The sequence below is a fragment of the Rhinatrema bivittatum genome, chromosome 5, assembly GCF_901001135.1.
Source record: "Rhinatrema bivittatum chromosome 5, aRhiBiv1.1, whole genome shotgun sequence".
Classification (NCBI taxonomy): Eukaryota; Metazoa; Chordata; class Amphibia; order Gymnophiona; family Rhinatrematidae; genus Rhinatrema; species Rhinatrema bivittatum.
The window spans coordinates 180,679,902-180,698,457 of record NC_042619.1 but is presented as its reverse complement, the minus strand read 5'-3'; the positions used below and the strand labels follow the sequence as shown (position 1 = coordinate 180,698,457).

The 18,556-nt window shown below is 42.7% G+C and overlaps 1 protein-coding gene across 7 annotated transcripts in view; it reads left to right on the top strand.

Annotated features, from left to right (window-relative positions):
* The window catches only part of RBM26 (RNA binding motif protein 26), a 349,016-nt gene that overhangs the window by 322,112 nt on the left and 8,348 nt on the right, over positions 1-18,556 (top strand). For 6 of the 7 annotated variants that reach the window (XM_029603056.1, XM_029603054.1, XM_029603051.1 and 3 more), the window contains 2 exons: positions 6,276-6,362; positions 10,113-10,226. In XM_029603056.1, coding sequence (XP_029458916.1) covers positions 6,276-6,362; positions 10,113-10,226 — 201 coding nt within the window. Of the gene's footprint in view, positions 1-4,807; positions 5,299-6,275; positions 6,363-10,112; positions 10,227-18,556 lie in introns of those variants that run through there. The other variant, XR_003856971.1, reaches the window with a different exon arrangement.

Sequence of the window (18,556 nt, the reverse complement as noted above, 5' to 3'; positions counted from 1 at the left end):
TAAAAAGCAGTGGTCCAAATACAAATCCTTGAGGCATACCACGGTTTACCTTTTTCTACTGTGAAAACAGACCATTTAATCCTATCTGTCTTTTAACCAGGTTGCAATTCACAAAAGGGGTATCTCCTCCTATCCCATGACTTTTTAGTTTTCTTAGAAGTCTCTCATGAGGGACTTTGTCGAACGTCTTCTGAAAATCCAAATATACCACATTTACTGGTTCAGCATTATCCACATGCTTATTTACCCCTTCAAAAAAATGTAGCAGATTTGTGAGGCAAGACTTCCCTTGGATAAATCCATGCTAGCTGAGTCCCATTAAATCATGTCTATTGAAATGTACTGTGACTTTATAACAGTTTCCTCGAATTTTCCTGGCACCAAAGTCAGGTTCACCGGTCTGTAGTTTCCCAGATCACCTCTAGAACCCTTTTTATATATCGAGGTTACATTAGCCACCTTCCAGTCTTCAGGTAAACGGTTGATTTTAATGGTAGGTTACAAATTAATTGTAATAGGTCTGAAGTTTCATTTTTGAGTTCTTTCAGCATACCATCTGGTTCAGGTGATTTGCTACTCTCTAGTTTGTCAGCCTGGTCTACTACATCTTCCAGTTTCACCGTGAGTTAGTTCAGTTCATCTGAATCATCACCCTTGAAAATAATCTTTAGGTCGGGTATCTCCCCAACATCCTCATCAATAAACTCCAAAGGAAAGAATTAATTTAGTCTTTCTGCAATGATCTTATCTTCCCTAAATGCCCCTTTAACCCCTCGATCATCTAACAGTCCAACCGACTCCCTCGCAGGCTTCCTGCGTCAAGATATATTTTAAAAAGATTTTATTATGAGTTTTTGCCTCCATGGCCAACTTCTTTTCAAATTCTGTTTTAGCCTGTCTTATCAGTGTTTTACATTTAACTTGCCAAATCTTATGCTTTTTCCTATTTTCTTCAGATGGATCCTTCTAATTTTTGAAGGCAGATCTTTTGGCTAAAATAAGCTTTTTCACTTCACCTTATAACCATACCAGCAATCATTTGGCCTTCCTTCTACCTTTCTTAATGCGTGGAATGCATATGGACTGCGCTTCTAAGATGGTATTTTCTAACCATGTCCATGCCTGTTGAACACTCTTAACCTTTGTAGCTGCACCTTTTCAGTTTTTCTCATTTTATCAAAGTTTCTCTCTTGAAAGTTTAGTGCTAGAGCTGTGGATTTACTTATTGTCCCCCTTCCAGTCGTTCATTCAGATTTGAATGTTATGATCACTGTTCTCAAGCAGCCCCCACCACCATTACCTTTCTTACCAAAACCAGGAGTTTGTGTATGTGTATTAAATAGCTAGTCAGAAGCGGGTAAAAGACAGGAATTTGTGTATTTTTGTGTTTTCCTCCCTTCCTTCCCTCTCCCACCCATCCCTAGCTCATCCTTTGATTTATAGGCAGAAGATGGTTTCAATAAAAAAAAAAAAAATCTGCCTTTTACCGGCCCGCCATAATGGGGTCAGTTTGTGTGCTGGAGAGTTGTCTCAGTTGACTCTTATGGATGAGGAAGATAGTTTTCTAGATACTACTCCCAAATTTAATAAAATCGCTATATGGGCCTCCCACTTTAAAGCTCACTTGCCCTCTTCCCACTTGGCGCGTTTGGTGGCGCAGTGGAGTGCAAATCTGGGGGAGACTCTTGAGGTGGACAGTATGACCATGGCTTTTACACTGATTCATAAATATCTCCTAGCTGCGGATATGCGAGCAATCCCGTTTAAATTGATACACAGGGTATATGTCACAAGGGTTTTGGGGGTTAAGATGCGGCTCTGGGCTTCTGATTCTTGTCTCAAATGTAACTCCCACGCTGGCACTCTATGCCATATGTTTATTGGCTGTTTCAAATTTCACAGCTTCTGGGATGAGGTAACTGATTTCTTAGATGATATTTTGGGGGCTGGGGTTCCTTGGTCGGGAAACTACAATATCTGCACATCCCCGACCGGAATATGCGGCTTCCACAAGGGGGTATCCGGTTTCTAACAACAGCCTTGCTACTTGAAAAGAAGGCGGTGCTGTTATGCTGGAAATCTAGTGATGTCCCAGAGTTCAAGCATTGGAAATCTGAAACAGGGCATGGCACAAGTTGAGAAAATACGACAGAAAGATTCCCTTCCCAAAAAAGCCTTTGTAGTCCGGAGAGGTTATTTTTCATTTTATGACAAAGCCTCGCAGAAACTGAACATGTAGCCTATTTGTTGCTTTTTTTTTTTTTTTTTAACTTGTCTTTGAGATGGGCTTCTCCCTCTTGCTTCCAGGCTGGGTGGTGGTGTGAATGAGGTATGTCAGTAGTGTATGAGTGATGGGGTACATGTTACTACTGCAAAATGAATTGCGCCTAATTGTTAATTCTTGGGATATTTTTTTGTCATGACATTGGTTAGCATTGCTATGTATTAGACCGTTATTTTTGTTTGTTTTTTATCTTGGCTCAATAAACAAACAAAAATAAACAAATAAATCAGCCGTTTAACTTAAACTCAAGATTGTCACAGGCCTTATCAAGAGTTTAATCATCCCCTTTTAGCTCATTACCAGATAAATAGTAAATACACAAATATATTTAAAGGACTGTAATTGTACACATTCCTGCTCCTCTAACAACCTAGACTTAACTAGGAACTGAACAAAATTAAGATGAAGGCAGGCAGTCCAGCAACAAGAGGGGTTCCTTCCAGTCATTTGCTTCGAATGTCAAATGTATGATTTTTTACCAGACGTTAAGAGGTTGTATGTGTGCACTCAGTGCAAAGAGCTCCTGTCTCTCAGAGAACAAGTCCGATCTCTGGAGGCTAGAGTGGCAGACCTGGAGGAACTGAAGCAGACAGGTAGTATATAGATGAGACCTTCAGGGACATAGTAGCCAAGTCCCAATTCCAGTCTGGCAACCCCGGTGCTGCGTTTGACCAGGAGATCTTCCTCCTCAGAGATCAATCTGGTGCAGCAAGAAACAAATCTTGTAGCAAGGACCTGCTCTCCAGGTGATACATTGTCCTCTTGCACCAATGATGTGTCTCTCAGGGCTACCACCCAGGAGGGAAGGGTTAGTTTGGCCATTTTAGTTGGTTATTCGAATATTAGGAGTGTAAATAGCTGGTTGGTTTGTGGGCGTGAGGATCATCTGGTGAGATGCCTACCTGGTGTGAAGGTGGAGGACCTCATTCATCACCTAGATAGGATTTTAGTCAGTGCTGGGGAGAAGCCAGCTGTCATGGTACATGTGGACAGGTAAGCAACTTTGCTTCTTTCTGTTATGCCCAAGCAGGTCTGATTCTGGATGGCCATGTCAAGGCTCATGACCATGGCAACGGTATTGGCCAACCTGAAATCAGTCTCCATTGAAGAGATTTGCAGAGCTGCACATATTTATATCTATTTAGTGGTTAAATTAAGACTCCTAGCTTGGCAGTGATTTTGGCAGTTTGTCCTGCTGAGTATATTTGAGATTTAGAATCCAAATCCATCTCTGCTAGGCCCTGTTATTAATGTTTCCAGACTGCCTCTTAGAGAAAAATAAATAGAAAGCTATATTTTTATTTTTATTTTATTTATTTATTTATTTGTTTTTGTATACCAACATTAAACATAGGTATCACATCGGTTTACATGATAACTTTTGTGATAATGTGACGGCGGTCATATTATCTTTACATTGTAACGTTAATAACACAACTATGTATTGATTTAACAGTTGTAACATTATAAACATTGATTAACAAACTTTGATAAATTTCTTAACATTGTCTTTAACTTAGCTGAATGTTAGTGTTGAAGTATGTTGTTTGAGATGTTATGAGGACTCTTGGTGGGCTGTGAGATCTTTTGGAGGGAGTAGGGACTATATTTGCCAACAAATATAGTTTTACCCATTGGCAATGTTTTATGGTTGCATTTGTTTCTCCTTTTTTCATTAAGGGCAGTCTGTAGCTAGGGGTTGCTCACATGTGAGAACTTCTTTTTTTTTTTTTTTTTGAGAATGTGAACTTTTTTTTTTCCCTGTAATGAGTCTTCTCCAAGAAAAGCAGGATGTAAGTCTTCACAAAACGCACCCATCTCCTTTTGAGTGGGTTCTTATATGCTTTGAGCTATATTAAGTACTGAAGGGGGCCCCACTCAATGTCTGTGATGTGGGAAGGCATGCACATGTTTAATAAAGCATACCAAAGCTTCTATTAGCTATGACAGGGATGGCCAGTTCTGGTCTTCAAGAGCCAGAAACAGGCCTGGTTTTCAGGATATCCATCATGAATATGCATGTGAGAAATTTGCATGCACTTGCCTCCATTGAATGCATGTATCTCTCATGCATATTCATTGTAGATATCCTGAAGACCAGGTCTGTTTGTGGCTCTTGGAGACCGGAATTGGCCACCCCTGAGGTATAAAGCAAACTTTACCAGCTCAGGCTCCCTGAGGTGACATCACCCACATGTGAGGACCTAAATCCTACTAACCTTGGAGAACACTTGTTACAAGTAATCAGCTTTTGGGTTTTTTTGCTATAATGGGTCATATATGTGTGTTAAGTTTTTGCCATGACTTGCATGCACTAATATTGCAATGGTACTTTCTGCAAATGGATTGATTTCATACATTCAGATAAATTGTCATGTATGGTGGTCACATGGGCATGAGATCTGGTATATAGATTGTTCTGCAGCCTCATGGGATTTGTCATCTAACAGTGTGTATTACCAATTTAACAATCTGTTTACAGTTTTCTTAATTAGATTTCTTGTCTCTCATTGTTCTATTCAGGTGTGCTGCAAAATTCGGCCAGTTAGTGCTCTTGAAGTTGAAGCATCTTCAACTGGATAAGTTTTGATTGCTGTAGAGCACAGATGGAATGCGGAATTGGTCCATGAGTATCTTGTGGCTTTTAATGCCTCAGTGTTTCTAATAGAGGTCAAGGTTATATCATTGTTTCCAGTATTAAGAGCTTGGGTCATGAATTAGGCTCAACTGATTTGCTTCTTCCAATTTCCTTCTACACTGTTAGTTTTGTATCCCCAGTTGTTACTGTGGCTGCTAGTCATCAATGACAATTTGAGGTTTATTTATATGTTCTGTGAATTTAAATTTCTTATTGGGTGGTTTATAGACTGAAATTATTGAAATTTCTCTATTTTTTACATGCAGAATGTCATTGTTTTTAATCATTTGTTTCAGTGGGAAGCTCTGATTTTACAAAGATTGCACTGCTTGTCTTTTTCATGAGGTCTTCCAGTCACTACGTAATTTTATCCCAGGTATACATGGTTGTTTGATGGTTGGACCATTATGTAACTCTTGAAGACCCACATTTTTGGTTCCCATTTTGCTGGGTAGTTGATATTTGACGAAAGTAAGTGCCTTACTATTGACAGATATGACAGGCAGTGTTGGCCCTAAAAAGGAACCACTTTCATGATTACCTTGGGCAATGGCATTTGTCTTCAGGCATATTTATTTATTGGTTTACTTGATAGATGGTGTAATCGGAGTTAGCATTCAAAATTGACTCTCAGGGTCTCTAAGTAGATGCTCCTGTTCCTACCTTAATTTCTTAATATAACAGCTGAAACGTGGCTTCTGAAGCACAGATTTCTTAAGGTAAAATGGCATAATAAAGGGCTTTCATTATAAATTATATTAAGTATAAAGTCTATAATAGTTTTGGATACACAGCAATTTAGAATCCAAATTAATGTAAATAGTGGAAAGAATAGAACCAAGAAATAGAAAAGTTGATATTTTGATGAAACTAGCTAGTAGTACTGTTTTAGATCTATAAGGTCTTTCAGCATTACATACTTTGCTGCTTCTATCAGACAGTATGCAGTATTTTTTTTTTTTAATGCCCAGGAAACCAAAACTAGTTCAATAAGTGTTCTGTGCAGAAAATGTAGTTTCTTATACATGGAATAACTGTTTTAATGTAGCACAATTCAAAGCTTGTTACAGTTGTTGGACAGTAAAAGATTAATAATCACATTAATTGGAGTCTTGAACTCTAACGGTATTGATATCTGCTTACATATGCTGGAAGGCATTTGCACATTCCTTTGCATGTGTTTAAGACAGAGGAGGGGGAGTGTTAGAACTGCAGTCAGTTAAGATCGATCAGTTTGGCATTTGGTTATTATGCTAGTGTAATTTATCTTTACCCTTCAGTTTAGCACAGTCGTGTTATGGTGAAGAACTGTGTTCATCAGTAATATATATTTTTTCCTTTTCATAATGAAAGCAATTTGGTGAAATTGAAGATTGCCAGATTGATGATTCTTCTCTTCATGCAGTAATTACGTTCAAGACCAGAGCACAAGCTGAAGCTGTAAGTTTGTATTTAATATGGATAAAGTATTTTTTAATTCATTCTTGTTATTAATTTCTAAAGTTAAGGATACACATCATGTTCAAATATTTAGTTTTCATATCAATGCACCTCATTTAGGTTAAGCAGTGCTAGAATGTAGTGGTAAGTGAACTACAAAAGAAAAAAATATTCCTGGCTTATGTTCTCATTTTTGTAATCTGTGCCCCTTTTTAAAAGAAACTTTCTTTTGCCCAGTCTTTTCTTTCTTTCTTTCTTTTTATTTAAAGAAAGTTAAGTTAAAAACAAAATTCCTAATTTGTCTTGATGCAGCTTTTCTGTACACATGTTTACTGCTATTGAATACATTCCTATAACTTGTGATTGATAATGGAAGCAGATTCATTACACACACAACCTAGTGCAGAGCTTCCCAAAGTTTTAGCCAATATGATCATAAGAACATAAGAAATTGCCATGCTGGGTTAGGCCAAGGGTCCATCAAGCCCAGCATCCTATTTCCAATAGAGGCCAAACCAGGCCACAAGAACCTGGCAAGTACCCAAACACTAAGAAGATCCCATGCTACTGATGCCAGTAATAGCAGAGGCCATTCTCTTGAAATGACCCCAGGCGACAAAGCAAACTAGCAAGATAGCAGTCCTCCTCCCACAATCATTACATCATTGCCCTCCTTACATACTAGCTAATCCTCTCTATCAACCTCCACCCTTTCCAGACATTCCTTTCTCTCAATCTCCATCCCTTCCAGAAGACCCCCCCCTCTTAACCTCCTTCCCTCCAGCAGACCCCATCTATCAATCTCTATCCCTCTAGTTGATCATCTCTCTACTAGCTATTCTCACCTCCCCAGCCTATACCCTCTCTGTCCCCTCAGCCATTCTGCATCCCCTCAGTTTATTCCCCTCACTTCTAAGCCCTTTTTATAACCCCTAACTGATCTTCTATCATCTCCTGCCTGTCACTTCATCCTCTCATTCCCCCCTCTCACCTCTTCTCTTCTAATCCTTTTCTCACATCTACCCAACTGATCCAGATCCTCTTACTCTCCAGTCAATCATTAGTCATCACCCATTCTCACCCTCCAGAGCAAATTCTCTTCCCACCCTTGTAGCCAAATCCTCTCCAGCTGATCTCCCTTCTGAAAACCCCTCCTGCATTTGTTCTCACTCTTAAAAGAGCCCCTACTCAAAATATTCCCCTGGCCAAGGTCAGCAACAGCATTTTTTTTAGGGTCTTGGGCCAGCAGTGGATGACAACTTGTGGGAAGAGAGGTCAATCCGATGACAGGAGTAACGTTTTTCTCTTGCATAGGTTCAGTTGTGGAAGAGGAGCAATGGTAATCTTCACTGACCAATGCATACTCCTCTCCCTTCCCCTCATGGCTGGTAGTGAGCTTGAAGGTGATCTGCAGGCAACAACAGCATTAGAAATAAAAGTCAGCAAGCTCACAGGCCCTGCACCGACCCTGATCTAAACTTATTCAGAGCTTCCTTTTACCACAGAAAGTTATGTGAGGGCAGGGCCCCTGCAGAGCCTGCGAATGCATGCTGGCTCACAGGTCCTATGCTAATTTTCCTACTAATACTGATGCTGTTGGTATATGAAACGCACTGCCATTTGAGGCACTTGTGACTCCCATCTAAGGTTCTGTGACCCATTTGGGGACACGAGCCACTGTTTGGGAATACATATCTGATAATCATGAAAAAAAGTCAATATTAAATTGATACAAATCTATGCATTAATTTTAAGTAATCCAATTAAAATAAACATCAACATGTGAAAGCATATATATTGTCATGTGAGCTTCTAATTTGTTTGGAAGAAATGGATCTAATTTTCTATTTTTCCAGGTGAAATAAACATTTTTACAGCTTTATGCATTGTTATCCTGTAAGGAAGAGGATTCCCTTGTTGTAAAATGTTAGATTTTTTTTGAAGCAGTAATATATATATTTTTTTAAAGATTACAAATGATTTCTGAACCTAAATGTCACATATAGATATATATGGATATACATATATATATAGTTTAAAAATTCTTGTTGGGTAGCGTGAAGAGACCATGCACTAAAAACTCCTGAGCTGCATTTTAATGAGCATGGAATCTCTTAAATTTATCATAAATTTATATGTACAGATTTAAAATTTATACCTGGGGACTTCAATATCACACAATTCATGTTCAGATGTCATTGAACATGTAATTGTTTCTACATTTCACATTATGCTGTACTTTAAGATTGTACTATAAATCTTTTGTGACTGTGATGGTTATTTCGGTATATTGCTAACACTGATTTATGCTAGTTCATGTTACTTTAATTTGAGCATACTATTTCCAAAGCAGGCACTTTATGCATCTGATACTTGGAGAAGCATGAATATCCCATAAGTTCATAGTACTGCATTCAGTTACAGAAGATTTTAGAAGAAGTGAATCATTTTCCCAAACACCCAAGTTATAATCACAGAGTTTTATTTTTGTTTTATGTATAGTTGAATCTTTTCATTTGATAATGTGTATGTATGTATTGAGTGGGGGGGGTTTGCAGTTGGTAAGCTTAAAGTATGGTAGTGAAACATGTTTTCTTTCTTTGGGTGTTTGACAAACATAACTGAAGAAATTGAGTAATGATACAGTAACTAGAATAGTATGTCTCCCACAATGTCAAAGGAGTCATTCCTGTTCCTAAACACTTTTAATATGATAGTGTCTACCACTGTAATTAAGATTTTGGTACATTTAAGCATTATTTTCTAAGAAATGGCTTGTTTGCCATTTGTTACCAGAGAATTATAAATCAGCTACTAAATATATTTCAAAGGTTACTTATATGTTTGCATGTTTATAAACACAATGGGGGGTAATAGGCAGCTGACAGCCCAAGAGCAGGAGATCGCTCCGGGACCCTCGCTGGACCCCCAGGGACTTTTGGCAAGTCTTGGGGGGGGGGTCAGGAAGGTGGGGGGTTGTAGTTATTTTTTTATTTTTATTTTTTTTATATTTGCTCCATAAGACGCACAGACATTTTCCCCCACTGTTGGGGGGAAAAAAGTGCGTCTTATGGAGCGAAAAATACGGTAATTCCATGCTGTCTTTTTTTTTTTTTTTTTTTTTTTTTTTAAGTACTCTTTACTTATAAACAGTTGACAATCTGATTTTATAACTTTACAATAACTACTCTGTAGTTGGAATAATACATTTTGGGGGTCCATTCTTCTCCATCTTTAAAGTTAAGCATTTTGGATTTTCAGATTTAGTTTTGAACACTTGAACTATTAGTGTAAAAAGTTTTACCTATCAACCTTGACTAGAAATGAGTTAAAATTGTAGTTGGTAAAATTTTCATCTGCCAGTTTTAAAAATTGCCTTTTATATTTTTCTTTATCTGTATGAATACATTCATAAACAGTAGCTACTGAAAATCTATACCTCCTTAAACATTTTTCGCATTTTTTTGTGTCAAACTGTCAGACTTGTATGCAATTAAATGAGTGTATTTCCACGCAACACACTTTACTCCATACCTTTCATGGTCAAAAATAATTTGAGGACAGAGCATATACATATCCAAAAATACAAAACTGGAATCCATTAAATGAATAAGCCTCTACATCCACTGGATATGTATCCATTCCCTCAAACTACTACTTGATGGAAGCACAGATAAAAATTATTTTTTTTTTCTTTTGAGTATTTCCATTAAAAATAAGTTCTCTAATTTTGATATGCAACTTTTACAGGCTGCCATTCATGGAGCTCGGTTCAAAGGTCAGGATCTCAAGTTAGCATGGAATAAACCAGCAACTAATATATCAACTGTTGAAATGGAAGAAGTTGATCAAGATGAAGAGGAAGTAAGTGGATTTATTAAAATCAGCATTAAAGAGCATCATCCAGAATAAGTATATAGCTTTTTCATGTATATCGTTTGTCTGATAATAGCAAGTTTCAATACATGTTTTGGTTTTAAGAAAACTTTTTTGGTTTTAAGAATACTTCATTGTATATTTCAAAAACCAGTACAATATACAGCTCTATAGAACCTGCCAGAAGTGATTAGTCCAGTAATAAAGATTGCAAGAAAGACAAAATCATGAGTGGTGAATATTTACGATCTCAAATTTGTTTCAATATTTATAGAAAAATGTTTTTATGAAAATAATCTTATAATTTATATTTAAATGTTATTTTCCACTTATACCCTGTGAAATATAAGTAGAAAAACCAAAATGCTATTGACTTGTATGGTGTTACTGCTTCCTTTGCAAGTCATTTTCTCTCTACAGTGTCATAAGATTTCCACTGAAAGACAAAAGTAACATTCTTTCTCACAAGACAAGCAGGATGGTAGTCCTCACATATGGGTGACATCAGAGGATGGAGCCCAATCACGGAACACTTTTGTCAAAGTTTCCAGAACTTTAACTGGCCCCTACTGGGCATGCCCAGCATGGCACTAACCCTGCAGCCAGCAGGGGTCCCCCTTTCGTCTTCTTTTTTCTGCACAGCAGTAGCCACGCGGTTAAGGAGCTCTGCAGAGATTCCTGACAGGAATTTTCCTCACGTAATTACTAGAAATAAATATACCCCACAGGGGTCCCTCCTTTAACTTTTCCAAGCCACGATACTCCGATAAGTTTTTTACCCGTTTTCCGTCTATTACCGTCGAGTTTGGCCCTCACGGCCTACTGGCCGTCGACCGTACTGCAGCTCGATTTTTTCATGGCCATGGCGTCTGGGTTCCGTCGGTGCCCAGACTGTAATCGCACCATGTCCATCACAGACCCCCACAAAGTCTGTGTAATGTGACTCGGATATGAGCACGATGTCCTGACCTGCACCAAATGTGCCCTAATGACACCAAAAGGTCGCAAGGCCAGAATGGAGAAGATGGAACTTCTCTTCCGTGCTCAAACCCCGACTCCGTCCATTGCATTGATGTTGTCAGAACCGGTACCGTCAACTTCGCGCCAGTATCGTCCACCGGCCGGTGACCGGCCGGCATCGACTACATCTCGGCCTTCGACACCCTCTACTCCCCCTCAGGACCGAGGGGATCGTAGAGAGAAACATTGCCATCGAAAGTCTCGGACCATCGAGGGAGCGAAATCGTTGACCTCGCCATCGTCCGAGCCGCCGTCAAAGAAACCCCATCCAGAAAAGGCACCGACCTTTTCGGCGAACAGGTCACCGAGGCAACCCTCACCCGACGGTATCAGGAGCCGCAACGCCGCCTTTAATGGTGGTCCCTCCGGCTATGCCTCTGCCACCTTCTTCTGTCCCGGAGCCGGGGCTGCTTGCTCCAAGTCTCCAAGAAGAACTGGACCGGATGGTTCCGGAGGCCATCGACAAGGCGATGCAACGACTCCAGGTTCCTCTGGCACCGACACCGGTACCGATTGTGGAACTGACCACCGACCGATTCCGGCAGCGTTGGCACCGCTGCTCTCCAGGATGGAAGCGCTCATTGCCGCGTTGTCACCGATGGCTCTGGTGCCCTCCCCGCTTACTCTGTTATCGGGAGGAGAAACACCGTTCCGCATCCCTCCATCGGGAGTTCTGCCTCAGCCATCGATGCCGATACGTCCATCGGTGCCGATATGCCCATCGGCGCCACCGAGTCATCCATCGATGCCCTCAATGCCTGCGCCAGTGCCTTCGATGCCTTCATCGCTACCTCCAATTATTCCTTTGATTCCTTCGGAGCCTAGACCAGGACCTTCAGGTATCCCACCATCCTTCCTAGAGGGGCGGATGCTGATACCTATGATACCTGGACTGATGATTCCTCACCAGACACGGATGATTTGCCTTCACCACCTTCACCCTCTGAAAGTAGAAAGCGTTCTCCTCCAGAGGAACTTTCCTTTATAAATTTTGTGAAGGAGATGTCTGAATTGGTTCCCTTCTAATTACAGACTGAACAGGACGATAGACATCAAATGATGGAGTTGCTACAATTCCTGGATGCTCCCAAGGAAATAACCTCCATCCCTATCCACCAGGTTCTTCTGGATCTCCTCAAAAAGAACCAAGAACACCCTAGCTCCATTGCTCCAGTCCACAGTAAAGCTGACACTACCTATTTGGTGCAGTCAGCTCCGGGTTTTCAGAAACCTCAATTGGATCACCAATCTGTAGTGGTAGAATCTGCACAGAAAAGAGCAAGGAGATCAAAACCTCATACTTCTTTTCCCCCTGGCAAGGAACAGAAGTTTCTAGATGCCATTGGTCGCTGTGTCTTCCAGGGATCAATGCTCATCTCTCAAATTGCCGCTTATCAGCTCTATATGACCCAATATAATAGGGTCATATTTAAGCCGATACAAGACTTGACAGATTCCCTGCCTCAGCAATTTCAAGATCAGCTCCAAACCCTAGTAAACAAGGGGTTTGAGGCAGTCAAGCATGAGGTCAGATCATCTTATGATATCTTTGACACTGCCACTAGGGTATCTGCTGCTGCTATTTCAGCAAAAAGGTGGGCCTGGCTCAAGTCTTCTGACCTTCACCCTGAGGTACAAGACAGGTTATCCAAGCTGCCCTTGTAGGAGATAATCTGTTTGGCGAACAGATTCAACGGACGGTGGCGGAACTCAAGGACCCTCATGAGACCCTAAGACAGCTCTCTTTGATGCCTTCTGAGTACTCCTCGAAACAGTCCTTCCGTAAGGACTCCAAGAAGTCATTCTTCCGCCCGAAGAAATCCTATCCGCCACCAGCTAGAGCTCGTTCTACGAGACCATTTCAAAAAGCTCAGTTTCATCAGATATGAAAACAAAAACCGCAAGCAGCTCCTCAACCAGGTCCTGCCTCCGGTTTTTGACTTCTGCATAGAGAGCAGCAGCCAGCTTCCCTTGCCTCACATACCTGTGGGAGGTCGATTATGCCATTTCAACATCAGGTGGCACTCAATCACCTCAGACCAGTGAGTCTGGCAGTCATCACTCAGGGTTATCATCTGAACTTCCTCTCCATTCCACCGGACTTCCCACCTCTACCGATGTGGAGAACTTCTGATCCACTCCATCCTTCTGGAACAGGAGATCTCCCTCCTCCTCCAGTCTAAGGCAATAGAACCAGTACCGTGCTCTCAGCACGGACTAGGGTTCTATTCCCGCTACTTTCTAATCCCCAAAAAAATCGGGAGGCGTCCGTCCAATTCTGGACCTACGTGCTCTCAACAAGTACCTCCAGCGAGAGAAGTTCAAGATGGTAACCTTGGGCTCGCTTCTTCCTCTTCTGCAAAGAGGAGACTGGCTCTGCTCTCTCGACCCCCAGGACGCATACACTCATATTACGATAACCCCATCTCATCGCAAATACCTCAGGTTCCTAGTAGGCCCCAAGCACTACCAATACCGAATGCTTCCCTTCGGCCTCGAGTTTGCACCACAAGTCTTCACAAAATGTCTCGTAGTGGTTGCAGCCTTCCTCAGAACCCAAGGTGTCCACATCTACCCCTATCTAGACGATTGGTTAATCAGGGCTCCCACTCAGCAAGCTGCCCTGTCATTCCTGCACCTTACCTTGCACACTCTAATTTACTGGGATTTCTTGTCAGCTATGACAAATCCTACATAGTCCCATCTCAAACCTTATCGTTCATTGGGGCAGACTAGGACATCTTGCAGGCAAAGGCCTTTCTCCCTCAACAGTGAGCTCTCACTCTCGTGTCTCTCGCACGCCAGCTGCAGTCTCAGCACTCCACGACTGCACGCCACTTTCTCATCCTCCTGGGACACATGGCGTCCTCAGTCCAGGTCACACCAATGGTCCACTTGGCCATTAGACTCATGCAGTGGACTCTAAGGTCACAATGGACTCAAAGCATTCAGCCCCTGTCGACCATTGTCCATGTAACCGACTCACTCCATCAGTCTCTTGCCTGGTGGACAAATCAGATCAATCTCCTCCAAGGCTTGCCCTTTCAGGCTCCAGACCCTCAAATAACTCTCACCACCGATGCTTCCAACCTCAGATGGGGAGCCCACGTAGCAGAGCTGCAGACACAAGGATCTTGGTCTCCAGAGGAAGCAAACACCAAATAAATTTCCTGGAGCTTCGAGCAATCAGATATGCTCACAGGGTCTTTCAGGTTCGCCTCTCCAATCAAGTTATCCTGATCCAGACGGACAACCATGTGGCCATGTGGTACATCAACAAGCAGGGAGGGCCGGGCTCCTACCTTCTGTGTCAGGAAGCTGCACAGATATGGGTGGAAGCCCTCTCCCACTCGATGTATCTCAGAGCCACCTATTTGCCGGGAGTGGACAATGTGTTGGCAGACAAGCTGAGTTGCACCTTTCAACCGCACGAGTGGTGTCTCAACCCCTCGGTAGCGAACTCCATCTTCCAACAATGGGGTTATCCTCAAATAGACCTCTTTGCGTCTCCTCAAAACCGCAAAGTAGAGAACTTCTGCTCTCTCACTCGTAGCAAACACTCTCAGCCAAGAGACGCATTCTCCCTCTCATGGACAACCGGTCTGCTCTATGCATTCCCTCCAATTCCTCTTCTCTCGAAGACTCTCGTGAAGTTACGTCAGAACAAGGGAACCATAATCCTGATAACACCTCACTGGCCACGCCAAGTGTGGTTTCCAATATTTCAGGATCTCTCCATCCACAGGCACATTCCTTTAGGAAAGGACCCGCTTCTGATCACTCAAAATGACAGGGTGGCCCCAATCTTCAAGCCTTGTCCCTGACGGCATGGATGTTGAAAGGTTAATCCTTCAGCCACTTAACCTTTCTGAACCAGTTTCCCGTGTCCTGATGGCTTCACGGAAGCCTTCCACGAGAAAATCTTACTCTTCAAAATGGAACAGGTTTACGTCATGGTGCTCTTCTCAGCTCCCTTGACCCCTTTACCTGTCCAATCCCGAAGTTTCTGGACTATCTCTGGCACTTGTCAGAGTCAGGTCTAAAAACTCCTTCCATCAGAATGCATGTCAGTGCGGTAGCCGCCTTCCCTAAAGGGATTGGGGATGTTCCTATATCAGTACATCCCCTTGTAGCACGTTTTCTGAAAGGCTTGCTTCACCTCAAGCCCTCCTCTGCGTCCTCCGGCCCCTTCTTGGGACCTCAACCTGGTTTTGGGTCGGCTTATGAAACCACCATTCGAGCTTCTTCACTCCTGTGATCTTCACTATCTCATATGGAAAGTGATTTTCCTTCTGGCAATCACTTCGGCTCGCAGAGTTGGTGAATTACAGGCTCTAGTTAACTATCCGCCTTACACTAAACTTATGCAGGACCGGGCAGTACTCCGCACTCACCCTAAATTCTTACCTAAGGTAGTTTCGGATTTTCATCTAAATCAATCCATCATACTACCTACCTTTTTTCCCAGGCCCCATTCCAATCCAGGAGAGCAGGCTCTGCATACCCTTGACTGTAAACGGGCTCTAGCGTTCTACCTAGACCGTACAGCTGCCCACAGGAAAAGCACTCAATTGTTTGTCTCTTTCCATTCCATCAAATTGGGGCAGCCTGTGGGTAAGTAGACTCTCTCCTCCTGGTTAGCGGACTGCATATCCTTTTGCTATCAGCAAGCAGGCATTCCACTTCAAGACCGTGTTAAGGCACACTCTGTGAAAGCCATGGCAACTTCAGTAGCACACCTCTGATCGGTGCCACTTCCTGACATTTGCAAGGCTGCCACCTGGAGTTCTCTCCATACCTTTACAGCCCACTATTGCTTGGACAAAGCCGGAAGACTAGATTCCATCTTCGGCCAGTCTGTCTTGCGCAACCTATTTACAATGTGACGTACCAACACCCTTCCGCCTGCCCGGTGAGGTTCAGGATGCCCTCTACCAAATTCCACCCCAGTTGTTGTGCCTGTGGCATGTCTTTGGGTACATTTGGTGCATGGTCGGACATCCTCAGCTCGGTACTCACCCATATGTGCGGACTACCATCTTGCTTGTCCTATGAGAAAGCAAATGTAGCTTACCTGTAACAGGTGTTCTCACAGGACAGCAGGATGTTAGTCCTCACGAAACCCGCCCGCCGCTCCGTGGTGTTGGGTTCGTAACGTTTTCTTATTTTATTTTTGGCACTACCTGTAGCTTTTTAACAAGACTGAAGGGGGATTCCTGCTGGCTGCAGGGTTAGTGCCATGCTGGGCATGCCCAGTAGGGGCCAGTCAAAGTTCTGGAAACTTTGACAAAAGTGTTCCGTCATTGGGCTCCATCCTCTGATGTCCACCCATATGTGAGGACTAACATCCTGCTGTCCTGTGAGAACACCTGTTACAGGTAAGCAACATTTGCTTTTTAAGAGACAGTGCTACCATCATGTTTCTATATCTCATGTTATAAGTGATTAAGCAATGATATTGATGCTGTGACTCAGCTTCATTGCTATGTGCACTGAGTCATAACCAACAGTTTCTAGGAGAAAAGCAGTCTTATTACTACTTTTCTTTTGATGTCTATTTCTGTTAAATGATTTAGCTTGTTTTGAAGCTTTTGTATGCCTGTTTTGGTGTTTGTTTTAAATATTATGTTTATAAATTTTACACGTCATCTAGAGCCTGGCACCAGGCAATTAATAAATAATTGCCCAGCATAGATTGGTTCTAAGGCTAACTCAGCCTACTTAAACACATTCTGAAGGTCTATTAGGTCTGTGCCTCCCTAGACATCTGCTCTATTTATAATTTCAGTCTGAGTCAGAAGAATCTTGAGGGATTCTTTTTGGTTCTGGAGTTTCTGCCTCTGGTCAGGAGAAATTTCTATACCTCTCATCAGATCACTCTCCTCAACAGGCTAGAACTCCACCTTAGTCAAAGAATGGGATGTCATTCCTTTATCCCAGGACAAGCAGGATGCTAGTCCTCACATATGGGTGATGTCACTGAACGGAGCCCAGGCGGGAAAGCTTTCTGTCAAAGTTTCTATAAACTTTTGACTGGCCCTGTGAGGCCACTGAGCATGCCCAGCATGCTATGATATTCTCTGCCACAGGTGTCTCTCTTCGGTCTTCACTTTTCCGCACTGCCGTTCGCACCGCGGACCGATAGCCCTACCGTTTGGGAATCTCTCGACTGAAAAGTCACTTATTAAAATATTCTCTGTCACAGGAAAATCTCTACCTCGCCGGCTGGTGAGTACTGTATTTTAAAAAATTTTCGGACGAAAATTTTTCTCACACACACACACACACGCTTGTTCATCAACGGCTGTCAATAGAAAATGGCGACCGGTTTCAAAAAATGCCCGGTCTGCAACCGAAATATGTCTATCACCGATCCGCATTTGGAATGTGTACTGTGCCTCGGGGAACAACACGATGTCAATACATGCACCAAATGTGCAGAGATGACTGTCAAGGGACGAAAAGCCAGGCAAGAGAAGATGGAACACCTATTTTCTCTTCAGCTAATCCCTTCTCCCTCAAAAGCACCGAGGTCGTCTCCGGCTGGAGCAACAAAAAGGGTTTTACTCAAAAAACCGCGTCCGGATGGGTCCGGTGATCGTCCGTCCTCGCCATCGTCTGTGATCTCCACAAAGTCGGCAGAGCGTTCTAAAACCAAACATCGCCATCGACATCGATCATCGTCCGCATCGGTGTCCCAGGACGAGTCGATGCCGAAGCGGCCTAAAAATCAAGACACGCCGTTGGTTGGGCCTTCGCCGTCACCGATACCTACGACGTCATCGATGGACATCGCAGCACCGCCACCGCATACACCATCGGTGTCTTCACTCATACCACAGCCAGAATTGTCTACACTTATTAGACAAGCTGTTTTACAAGCTCTACAGGAGCAACAAGTTCCGACAGGCCTGTCGATGCCGACCTCCGGGTCGATGCCGATACCCCCAGCATCGACGCCGATGACTCTGACATCGATGCCGATACCTCCACCATCAGTATCGATGCCGATGTTTTTTCCTTCAACATCGATGCCGGTGATAACACCGATGACAACAATATCTTTCCTTCCAAGATCCTCGACGGGTTTCATAACCACCACACCGAGGCTACAAACACAATCTACATCGATGTTATCTCAAATTCCATCGATGATCCCAACGACAGCATCCCTGCCACCACCTGATCAACCACTAGAAGTACAGGATGAGGCATTTTACCGTCGCCTCCTACAAAGGTACCAGAATGTCATCGACAACTTACTACCTATCACACCAAGAACAACATCTACTGATATT